This window comes from Rhineura floridana, chromosome 8, assembly GCF_030035675.1.
Source record: "Rhineura floridana isolate rRhiFlo1 chromosome 8, rRhiFlo1.hap2, whole genome shotgun sequence".
In the NCBI taxonomy this organism is placed as follows: domain Eukaryota; kingdom Metazoa; phylum Chordata; class Lepidosauria; order Squamata; family Rhineuridae; genus Rhineura; species Rhineura floridana.
Window position 1 is genome coordinate 49,118,598 of NC_084487.1, and position 12,653 is coordinate 49,131,250.

Here is a 12,653-nt window from a genome sequence, read left to right on the forward strand (position 1 = left end):
GACATCACTGGATCAGACTGTTGGAGAGCCACGTGGAGAGCAAGGTCAGTATGGTAAAGCGCTTTATGGCAGCCGCTCCATGGCTTCTTCTCTCCAGGAGCCAGCACCCAGTGATGGGCTCTGGACAGCCAGCAGGCGAGGTGGGGGTTGTTATTGAACATACTGATCATGAGGATTGGGCTGCCTTACCCCCCTTGGATGGGCTCTTTCCTTGGAACACGGGGGGGGGGAAGCAGCAACCCAGCACCTAACCCCCCCTTTTAGGCAGCCACCCTCGCCTCCTAGCTTTACCTGGAGCATCCATTACATGTAGAAGGCTCGAAATGCTCTGCAGGCAGAGAAGGGAGGGCTTCCCCCTAGAGCATTTGGGGAGGCAATGGCCCATTAAAAAAAAAAAAGGAACTTTAAGCGGTCAGGCCCTCTCCTTCTTACACCACATGCTGGCCACCATGAACAAATGCGGCCGGGAGGATGGGCAAAGAACTACCAGACGATTTTAGCCAAATATAATCTCCCCTCAGGAAAGTTAATGGAATCAAGTAATGCTGCGCTCCGTAACTGGATTTTTGATAAAGACGCTGAACAGGATCGTGTACATATAGAAGCGGCTGCTTACTCAATTTGGTTTCCATCCTTTAAATTCAACCATTTTATGTCTAATTATTTAGATGCTCTCAATTCTGCTCCTATTAGAAGAGCTTTTACCTCCCTCCGATTCCAAGCTATGCCCACAGCCTACATTGAGGGCAGGTACAGCAGCATCCCAGTGGCTCAACGCCAATGTGTCTACGGTTGTAAGGCAATAGAGGAGTTAGCCCACTATCTACTCTACTGCCCTCTCTAGTTTCTCTAGCTTGCTGTACAGATAAAGAGAAGGTCAATTTTCTTTTAAGTGATAATTATAATTTAGTGACCCTTGAAGTCGCCAATTTTGCCTTGGCGGCCCAAAAACTGAGGAAATTTTTTATAAAAGGGCCGACATTTTGAATTAGCCAACCTATTTATTCTCCCAAGACACTGATTTTAAAATATTTCTATCTACTGTATATGTACTATATACTTGTAACTTTGCACATGGCCTATGGCTCAGCTTGCAATAAAGTTTGTTGTTGTTGCTGGCCACCAGCCTGCAAGAAGACCTTGCAGGTTTTCTCTATCCTGGGTTAACTTTGTGCAAGACAGATAAAGTTTCTTACAGCTACTACTAAAATTACTACCACTATTATCATTATCATTATTACTGCTGTCACTACTGCTATTGCTATTACTATTGGTAATTTTATTGTTGCTATGATGGTGGTGGTTGTGATTGTTATTAGAAGGGTAGTAGCACTGAAAACTTTAGGTACTAGAGTGCTGAGCCACATTATGCTTATCAGTATCTAATCATCACCAGAATGAAGAGGGCGGTGCTGGTAGGATCTCCCGTGATGAGCTACAGCAACATGACTGCTTTTCTTTTATCATCATCATCATCATCATCATCATCAAGAATAGCTAACTTTGAGTTAAAGTTGGTCAAGCTAAAATAGTTCAACCAGAGGGAATTCTGGGAGCTTGTTGATCCCTGGGATACTCTGCTGGAGAAGTCCAAGTGCCAGATAGGCAATTTGCAAATGTCAAGAAGATGTAATTGAACCTTATCTGTTATCTCTTATCTGCTTCCTGAAATCAGAGTCAGGGAGAGTGGGTATTGCAGATCAGGACCATGGGGTGGGATTATCTAGCCCCCCTTATCTTCAAAGGAGGTGATCAGGGGTGCCTAGGATGGCTAATTGGCCCCCTCTCTGTTGCCAGCTAAACCCCATAAAAATGAAGGGTGATCCTTCAGTTACTTGTTCCCTTTCCTTTATTTCAACTACTTGACCTGCCTGACGACGCTGTTGGGAACCAGGCATTTACTGTAGTGAGTATAGCTAGATCAAGTTTTGTTGTGTTGATTATCTGTTTGAATCTCTCACAGTATTATGCAAATGTATCTCTTGTTTAGCCCAGTTGAGGGCAATCAGCTTTAAAGGAAATATATGCTGCTCTCTTTTTGTATGTACCCTTCTTTTCTTTTAAATAAACTACCTTTTTATTAATGGTGTGTATTGCTTGGGGCTATGACTCTAAACTTAGTCCTTGATCACTGGACACTACTGACTACCATTGATTTGTGTGGGTTAATGCCCTAGAGCAGAGGGTGTAACAATAGGTCTGCTCTAGGATCTCCGTTAGTGCTCTGAATTCCCCTTATTCAGAGTGGAAGCTAAGAAAGGGGTGGTGGCAGTTCTACCGTAAAACTAATCCTGGAAGAGGAAGAGTTTGCCTGGGAAGCAGTGACCCAAGGGAATTGGGACTGTTCTCAGACGCAAAGAACCCCCTTGGGGTGCTGAGGTCAAGGGACCCCAGGGAGGCAATCTTTGACAATTATTATTATTATGCTGTTACATGTATTGTCATAATTGTACATGGATTCCTGCACTGAACAGGGGGTTGTACTCATTGGTTGTATGGACTCCTCCCAACCCTATTTCCATTCGCAATATCATGAGAGTTGGGCTAATGTCGGTACTAAAGCCGTGTACTGCCTGTGAGCACCAGGGTTCTCAGTTCATGCCTTGAATAAACATGTTAGTCCTGCAGTTTTCTTTCAGCTGCCATGCCCCTGCAAACCGTGCCACTGCAGCCCTCAAGCATTCCCTCTCACCTCCGCATAATAAGGGTGTCGGGAGCAGGAGAGGTAGACACGCTACTGCTGCCTCTCAGGCACCTGCTGCACCAGATAACATGCCAGACAATGCAGCCCTCTGGCAGGCTATGCAGGAGATGAGAGAAGTGGTGATGCAGTTGCAGGCAGAGAGCTGTCAACATCAGCAGGCAGCAGCCACCCCGCCAACACCCCAGAAACACCAGGGCCAACTCTGAAGGAGCCAGGACGGCACAGATCCTCATCCTGAGCCAGGCACCATTGCTGCAGGAGAGGCCGTAGGGACAGGTCGGAATCTGACACTGAGGGATCATCAGGTGAGTCTTCTTCCTTGGATGAAGATGGACCACACGAGGGACTTACATAATGGAGATCCAGAGGTTCTATACCAGGGCTCCTGGGGTGGGCATGGCGCAGACTTAAGGAATTGATCAGAACCACGGCCTCCCCAGGGGAGCTCTGGGGGTGTAATGTGGACACCCCATCCCAAGAGATGCATTGTCTACCAGTTAAGGATGGGGATGACACCCCCCCCGGTGAACATCTTTCCCGAAGAGTCAGGAAAAAGATCCTGGATGGCCACTATGTGGATGTTTTCTCCCTCCGTAGATCTGAGGAGGAGGATCACTCTGACTCCAAGCACAAAAGGGGATGTAGGAGACATGTCGAGAGGACTTTCGACAACTGGGCACAGGGATACCCTGTGGAGTTGTACAGGCAGCCTACCCTGAGCAAGGCTGGCACCTATCCAACCATATGAGTTCTGTTTATATGGCCAGGGCTAAGTCCGGTGATCCTGCGGCAATCACCTATGATAAGAAATTCCGTCGCAAAGCAGCCAGCGATAAGAGCATGCGGTGGGACTTGATTTGCAACAAACTACAGGAATACCTCACATTAATGTACTCAATGGGACCAGAGTGAGTACATAAACCGAAAATGTCCTTAAAGGGAAACACTACCTTTTAAAGCTTTTTTTACCTCTCCTTCATGCGGAGCCTCAAAGCCCCATGCTAAAGCCTCTGCTGCTGTGCTGCCGCACCTCTCAGCTGATCGCAATCGCGCCTCCCAGCTGATTTGTGGTGGCGCAATCGTGTCTATTTCCACCCCACGCACCGTTAAGTGTCCTAAGTGTGAAGCAAGCGTACGTAAACAGGGGCATGGTGGAGTATGGAGTATGTCCGTAAAAGCGAATGTACGTTAAGTGAAGGTCCGTATAGCGGGGTATTCCTGTATGGATTCAGGAGGTGAGCGGGGGGAGGCCTGACTCAAGCGAAGCTAGGAAACGTTCCCAACTTCCCCAAAGGGAATGGTCCAAGAAAATATGTTGGGAATTCAACCAGGGCAGATGCAACAGGTCTAGATGCACGTATGCTCATGACTGCGAATCCTGCTCGGGGCCACATCCCAGGATATCATGCCCCAGCCCTAGGGCAGGGCAGGGTCCCTTTCGTAGCTTTTGCCAATCCACTGCTGGGAATAAGAGGGACACCTCCACCACCGCAGCCCCCGTTCCAAGTAACGGATACTTGAAACTGGGGGTTGGCCCCTTGGCTTTGGCCACTACCCGGTTCACCACTGGGCTGTCCGACCCTACCTTCACAGTTACCCAGATCATAAGGCAGCATGTTACATCTGGAAGGGATTTACACAAAGTTTCTGCATTCCAGCCTCGGGTTGCCGGGGTGTGTGTCCCAGGGCTCCCATTCAAAAGTCTGTCCTTGAATTCCCAGAAATTGCAGCCAACAAAATCACAAAGGAATGTGCAGCAGGTAGAGTGGCAGGCCCCTTCACCCCCTCTAGAGGACCTCCGAGTCTCCCCATTGGGAGTGGTTCCCAAGAAGATGCCAGGGAAATTCCGACTCATCCATAATTTGTCTTTCCTGACGGGTGCCTCAGTCAATGAGTCAATTCCACCTGAGTTATGTTTGATATGCTATGCATCTTTTGACTGGGCAGTGCAAATAGTGAGGGAATGCGAGCCAGGGGCACTGATGGCCAAGTGTGATATACAATCAGCCTTCTGTCTCCTTCCAATACACCCCCAGGATATTAGCCTCCTTGGGTTCAAGTTTGGTGAACGCTGGTGTGTAGACAATTGTGTTTTAAATTGTTTTTTAAAAGATGTATTTTAAATTGTATTTGTTTTTAGTTATTGTAAACCGCCCAGAGAGCTTCGGCTATGGGGCGGTATACAAGTTTAATAAATAAATAAATAACTTAACACTTGCAGCACTAAAATTGTGCCACCGGCCCGCCTGCATGCTTGAGGCCGAGCCAAGGCCGCTGCGGGACCGGCATGAGGAAGGGGCGTGCTGGGCAGGGAAGAGTCTCGGCAGGCCTGCTGGTATTGGCGGCACTACTGGTTACACTGCTGGTATTGGCAGCACTAACCTTACACTATAATTTTAGGATAGAGATGGAAACGCGTGGGAAAAAGTTTTTTTAAAAAACCTGTTCCCCCTTTTCATGTTTTTTTGGGGAAAAACAACACACACACACACACAAATTTTTCCAGGCCTTCATATCTCTAGTCTGGGAGAGCAGTCATAAATAAACCTTGCAAAATGCTGGCTTTAGGGAGTTAGGACAGACTGAAAGTGCCCCTTCCCAACCAGAAACGATCTCTGCTGATGTTGTTGGAGGTTTCCAGTTTACACCTGGAAAGTTTCACAGGCAAAAATCCTGCTGGCAGGCCTGGATCTTCTACTAGGCAAAGTGAGGCAGTGCCATCAGGCAGCAGATACTGGAAGGGCAGGTAGTGGTGGTGTGGGCATCATACGATCTGTCTTGTACCCCCGAAACAAGCGTAGTGTCTTCAGGTGTGCTGGAGGCAGCCAACATTGAAGTAAGATTCAACTTCCACTCCAGTCTACTTCTGTATATGGAATTACAGTGAGCACCATTTTATCCTTTGCTGCAGGCAGAATGAAGATGATGTCTTGGACCATTCCTAAATGCCAGTGGAGGTCTTGCTGGTGATAGAGGCCAAAATAGGGCATTCTAAGGGCATGTTGAGGCAGTCATAGATCTGCCACATGCAAAGCTCCCTTGTTTCCCCAACACATCAGTGGATCGGGCCCCCTGAATGTGTCAATGGCAGGGAAAATAGTAAATCCAGGAAGGAGGAAGCTACCCCCTCCCCACCTCCTGCTATGGACAGATCAAGATGGCAGGGCTCTGGATGCATTTGTGGTTCTGCTACAGATTTATATACGATTGCTGTGGAAGCTTGGTTTTTGACTGTCTTTGGTTTCTCAATAAAAATAGCACAAAGAAAACAGTTTAAAATAAAGTGCCTAACAAGCTTAAAATAACAGCAGCATAATCAGTGTCCAGCAAATTTCAGTCAGTCAATGCCTTTAATGTCAAAATTCCTTTAATTTTTAATATAAAAAACCCTTATTGAAAGGTGCGCTGAAGTTGCCAAGCAACCTCACTGAAAGTTGTCAGTACCAGAATCCAAAGACATCACTACTTGGGTTTGACTTCCTTTAGGGGCAGAGAATTCTGGAGACTTACAGTTTCTATAATAACTGGTTTATTTATAAATGTATAAGTAGAGAGCAATATTTAAAAATATGCAAGTAAATGTAACAGTTGTAGCTTCCTTGGCAGATTAGCAGACTTGCTATCCCACATCAGACCTCTGGAGAAGGGTATCTTCACCCCGAGTTGCTTTCAGAGCTCACACATAGCTCTCATCTTGCTCCTCTGCAGTTTCTAAGACCTTAAGGTGGGGAAGAATGTCACCTTCCACAAATGGTTTTTTACTTTCCAAGGAAGATCAAAAGAAAATCCTCATTAGTTACCACAAAGAGATATTCCATCACTATTAACTGACATTTATCTGAAGGAGCACCTCCAGCATCACCAATTATGCCGCCCGACAAGATCAGCCACGCAGGGCCTTCTCTCAATCCCACCAACAAAAGCAGCTAGGTTGGTGGGGACTAGAGAGAGGGCTTTTTCGGTGGCGGCCCCCACTCTCTGGAATTCCCTCCCGTTCGATCTTCGGCATGCCCCTTCCCTGGATACCTTCCGCCGAGTCTTAAAAATGTGGCTGTTTGGACAGGCCTTTGGGACCGCCGGGATGGGCTAATTACATACTGAATGCCCGTTGTTGTGTACTGCATATGTTGTTATTTTTGTTACTGCTGATTATATTGTATTTTATTGTAATTATTGTATTTTATTGAAATTTAATATGTACGTTGCCTAGAGTGGCTTCGGCCAGATAGGCGACCTAAAAATTAAATTTACATTTTACATTTACATTTACATTAACCAGTCATCCTGGACTGCCCATTAACATTTTTTGTCCAGATTCTGATTGCTGATTCATAGCAATCAGATAGCAAACTCTCAATTCACGATCTGGTGAGTCACTAGTTTGTGGCTCCATTGACAATGACATCCCTTTTAAATTATAGTTAAATCAGTATAAACCAAATTAAGCTTGCATGGTCCTTATAATTTAGTGCCCTTCACTGTAAAAACTTACAGAGGAATAGCCATGTGAGTCTCTTGTAGCAGGTCTTGGGGGTGGGTTGGAATTGGCCCTGCCACCTGCTGCTCACCAGGCAAGGCTCTCCTCACCACTTCTCTTACTAGTGCGAGACAGGGAGGGAGGAAGGAGAGGACTTTGCTGATACTGCTGCTGCTAATGCAGTGATAAAAGGAAAAAAAATTGGGGGGAGAGACTGGGTGAGACGCCACCCCAATAAAGTGGCAAGAAGAGAAGGGGCCACTGCCACCACCATCCCCATGAAGAGGAGAGGCAGGGAAGAGATGAAGGGGGGAACATAGTGTGATTTTGCCTAGTCTTGAATCCATGAAAAGCTTGCTTGCTTATTTATTATTTGATTTCTATCCCGCCCTTCCTCTCAGCAGGAGCCCAGACTTATGCTAGTCTTTAAGGTGCCAAAAGATTCTCCAGTTGTTAGTTCTTACACGTTAGGAAATGTAAACTGATTTGGTTGCGATTTATGTTGCATTCCTGAATGATATTTAATATTTTAACGTTTGTAATTTGGGCTTTTTACTTGCATAAAGTAGGATAGATGTAAACAGTACTAGGGATGGAATGATCTGTCAATGTTGGTTCTTTCAGTTTCTCATTTTTCTAATCTTAAATTCAGTTCTTCACATTTCTGCAGCAATTTGTGTTTTTTGTAAAAAAATACCTTCATGAAAATTCTTCAGCAATTTATTTCTCCTAATAAATACAGTGTGTATATAGTTTTGACTAATGTACACATTTTTGCAAGCAATTCAGCCTAATATAATGCATTTGTTTATGTTATCTTCACCAATAGATTCATTGTGTGTACACTTTCCCCTAATATAGACATTTTTGGGAACACTGCTTGATTGGAGAACTGCATTGCAAAATTCAGGTAATTGTGAATTTTAAAGGATAGCTGTGTTTCAATTTTCATATTGTTTTGGAAAGTGCAAATTTGATAAATTCGGCTTTAGATGCAAACTAAATTGATTCCCCCCTCCCCCCCATCCTTAGGCAGTAGTAGAACAAATTTCCTTTATGAGGTTTATGTTATCATCTACATCATGGAAAATCAGTTTCACTTGCTATATGTTGAATACTCCAATTGTTTGCACAATTCATGTTTAATTTCCTTTTGGTTAAAAAATAGTCTCTGGAAGGTTATAAACGTTATATTGTTTGCTCAAGTGAAATATGGGCAATCCCAGAACTCAGGATCCTGTTTTAAAAGACAACTTAATGGTACTATCATTTATTCTTACCATCTATGTGAATGTTTGGAGTATGGTCTCTCCAAGACAGGAAAATATGAAATGGTATGTGCGCAACATATTGAAAGGGTTTGTGTTATATGTACTTTTATGGGTGTTTTTTCCTCCTTAAAATTACAACCTCAGTAGAATTAAATTTGAATAGATTACTACATGAGATACTATATTTTTGAACTAAATGGGTCTTCAGATAAGGTGATCCTTAGGCTGCAGACACACTAGTTGCTTCAAAAGCAGCCAGAACGTTTTCCCTGGATTTAGTTTAAAACACATTTGTCCATGGCTGGACACATCTCCCTTCCTCGCTGCTGATCAGACCTTTTAGGACCGCCCACAGCAAAACCTTGGGCCAATCACTGTTTCTGCCCAACCTACAAGTGTTTTAATTGGACACACCACCAAGTGGCAATGAGTTGATCTTCCAAACAGTTCTGATTTCTGTGTGAAGCTGAATCCACAGAGAAATGCACTAAAGCTGCATGTCTCCAGGTTTTCAAGTAAAAAGGGTCAGTGTTTGACTAGCATGTGTATCCAGCTTCAGAAAACAGAGGTGGAGACATACTGAAGCCAGCACAACTGCAACTGTGTCTCTACCCTTAGTTTAGATAAATTTAATACTATATACAGTTTGGCAAAACATAGATAAATTCTGATTTCAAAATGCACTTTGAAATGTGCACTGGATCCATTTCAGTCGGGTTTCAGGCCTGGTTTTGGCACGGAAACAGCCTTGGTCGCACTGTATGATGACCTCTGTTGGGAGAGAGACAGGGGGAGTGTGACTGTTGATTCTCCTTGATCTCTCAGCAGCTTTCAATACCATTGACCATGGTATCCTTCTGGGACGACTGGCTGAGTTGGGAGTGGGAGCGACTGCATGGCAGTGGTTCCACTCCTACTTGGCAGGTCAGCTCCAGAAGGTGGTGCTTGGGGAACATTGCTCGGCTCCGTGGATTCTCCAGTATGGGGTTCCACAGGGGTCAATTCTGTCCCTCATGCTGTTCAACATCTACATAAAACTGCTGGGTGGGGTCATCCAGAGTTTTGGAGTGCGTTGCCATCAGTACACTGATGACACGCAGCTCTGTCAATGTGCTGAACCGGTGCCGGGCTGTGACAATGGACTGGATGAGGGCTAATAAACTGAGGCTCAATCCAGACAAGAATGAGATGCTGTTAGTGAGTTGTTCATCAGACCAGATGGTGGATGTCCAACCTGTCCTGGATGGGGTTGCACACCCCCTGAAAGAACAGGTTCGTAGCTTGAGGGTTCTAGAACCATCTCTGTCACTTGAGGCTCAGGTAGCCTTGGTGGCATGGAGAGCCTTCTACCAACTCGGGTTAGTGGCCCAGCTACGTCCCTATCTGGACAGGGACAACCTGGCTTCAGTTGTCCATGCTCTGGTAACCTCCAACTTATATTACTGCAATGCACTCTACGTGGGGCTGCCTTTGAAGATGGTTTGGAAACTGCAGCTTGTGCAAAATGAAGCACCCAGATTGGTAACAGGGACCAGACGGTTCGAACATATAAAACCGATTCTGGCCCACTTGCATTGGCTGCCTGTATGTTTCTGAGCCCGATTCACGGTGCTGGTTTTAACCTATAAAGCTTTACATGGCTTGGGACCACAATTCCCGATGGAACACCTCGCTCAATATCAAAGGTCCTCCTTCGGGTGCCTACTCCAAGGGAAGCTCATAGGATGGCAACAAGGGAGAGGGCTTTCTCAGTGGTGGCCCCCAAATTATGGAATGATCTCCCTGATGAGGTGTGCCTGGTGCTGACACTGTTATCTTTTTGACGCCAGGTCAAGACTTTCCTCTTCTCCCAAGTATTTTTAACAGCATTTGAATAGCATGTTTTACCGGTTTATATAGGCACGTGCATGCCATCAACCAAGATGGCGGCAGAGGCTTCAGCCCCTTAGGGAAACCTCGGCCGCCATCCTGATTGATGGCAAACCTGCGCATGTAGGCGCGCCGCCAAGAAAACAGCACAGAGAAAGGTAAGTAGAGCAGAGGAATGGGGGGCGGCTTGGGATCTCCCGCCCTGTGATCCGTGGTACCAATCCTGCCATGAATCACAGAAGGGGAGTGCCAGGGCCCAGGGCAGGCTGGTGCCCAAGGGCCCTGGCATGTCTGGGGCCGGCCCTGTCCATACGCTACAGTTAATTATCTGAATTTGTACACATTGATCACAGGATCATATATAGACATTTTTCACTGATTGGTTCTTTGGAAATGCCATCTCATGAAAAACAGGATTTTTTTTAAAAAAGGGGAGAGTGCTATTGCCAAGCATATTTTGTTAGCAAGAGGTCAAACACAAGAGGTGAAAACTCAAAGTAAATCATATGCTGTGTACACACGATACATTTAAAGCACATGACTTCCCTCAAAGAATCATGGGAGCTGTAGTTTCCCATGGGTGCTGGGAATTGTATCTCTGCAAGGCATAAATTACAGTTCCCAAAATTATTTGGGGAGGTGCTTTAAATGTTTTAATTTATGCATAGCTACATTTAGTGTACTCCCATTTTACAGCCAAAACAAACAAGAGGGCAGCCATTTGTGTTTTCTTTATGCATTAATGGGCTTTTAATTTTTTTCCATTTTAACTGATTTTCTTTTATTATCTTATTGACCCCTCCTCTTTCCCCTACTCATCAAGTTGTATCTTTATCTAGCAAGGTGTGGCTAATGCCTCCGTTTTATAGCTCTAATGTTGTCAACAGCAAACATGAAAAAAGCAACCTTTGGCCCTTTCCCATTTCACAAGTTCGACTGCTCTTCATTGTTCACAAGCAGAATCACCAGATGGGTGTGGGGGTGGAAAGGGAGCTAAGAAAGGGAACAGAAGGACCTACCTGAGAGAAGGAAAACTTGACAGAACAGTGGACATAGCGACAAAGACTCTTGCTTTTAAAAAAATCAACCATGTAGCATGTGCAAGAAGCAAACCTGGCCTGGACTACGAGGCATAATGAGACAAGAAACGCTGTATTTGAGTTTTGGGGCACTGTTCCTCCTTACCCAGCTTCTGTGGCATGCTGGTGGAGAGAGCAAATGTGTCAAGGATGACTATGTGATTAATGTGATGATGATGAATGACTCTGGGCTTCCAGTGTCCTCAAAGGACATAGAACCAGCTGTCCTATTAGGCTTGGAACTGGTGGAATATGACCTGAAAGGTAAGGGCGCTAGCCATGGCACTTCAATATCTTTTGAGGATCAAAAGTCAGACTCTGAGCCTACACAATTGAATGATTTTCAGGCTGTCTTCCTCTCTTCCTTGTCTTGCTGTTTTCCTCACCATATAAACCTTGCATTAGCCACAATTGTTCTTGTCTTACAAGCCTACTGGGTCTTGGCAGAAAGATGGACAATAGTTATTAGAGCACGTTAGTATGGTTTCTGCGATTGTACTTAATTTTTTGTTTGATTGATATTGAGGACAAAATAACATCTGAATTAAATAAAAGTGCTGGATGTTGTTTACTCTCTCTTTGTTATATAATCCACACTATATGTTTAAAGCACTCCTATTAGTTTAACAGTCATGGTTTTCCCCAAAGGATCCAGGGAACTGTAGTTTGATAAGGATGCTGAGAGTTGTTAGGAGACTCCTCACAGACCTACAGTTCTCAGCACCCTTAATAAACTACAGTTCCCATGATTATTTGGGGGAAGCCATGACTGTTAAAATGCTGTAAGAGAGCTTTAAATGCTTGATGTGGAAGTGTCCCTAGAAGAGTAGTGAGTTATCCAATCTAGTAGATGGGTAAATATTAAATAATGTAAGCTGTTTTATGGAGTGACACCTCTTAGTGATTCCAATAATCTTTTCAAGGCTATATATACTCTCTATACAGTTTAAAATACATATGTTCAGCCGTTCACTTCCTTCCTCAAAGTCACACCACTACTCTGAGTCTGAATGGAATGTTTCTTGTATGGAGTACATACATTGATCTTGCAGGTAATGTAGGGTGGTTCACTTATGCATTGCTTTTATGCCTTTATTGTTTTTTTGTAAGTTGGTTTGTGTACATATGTAGAAGACCAGAATATAAATACTAAGTAACAATAACAATTGCCAAAAGAGAAAATGTATTGGCAAAAAGGAGGAGAAAAAAGGATGAGATTTGTGGATGCTAATTTATATATATACGTGAAAATT

At 44.5% G+C, this 12,653-nt stretch overlaps 1 protein-coding gene across 1 annotated transcript in view; it reads left to right on the top strand.

Moving 5' to 3' along the window:
* The first annotated feature begins 11,278 nt into the window (after positions 1-11,278).
* The window catches only part of GUCY2C (guanylate cyclase 2C), a 112,149-nt gene continuing 110,774 nt past the window's right edge, over positions 11,279-12,653 (top strand). The window contains exon 1 of the mRNA XM_061582817.1: positions 11,279-11,664. Within this exon, the coding sequence (XP_061438801.1) occupies positions 11,418-11,664 (247 nt within the window). The 5' untranslated portion in view covers positions 11,279-11,417. The remainder of the gene's footprint in view (positions 11,665-12,653) is intronic.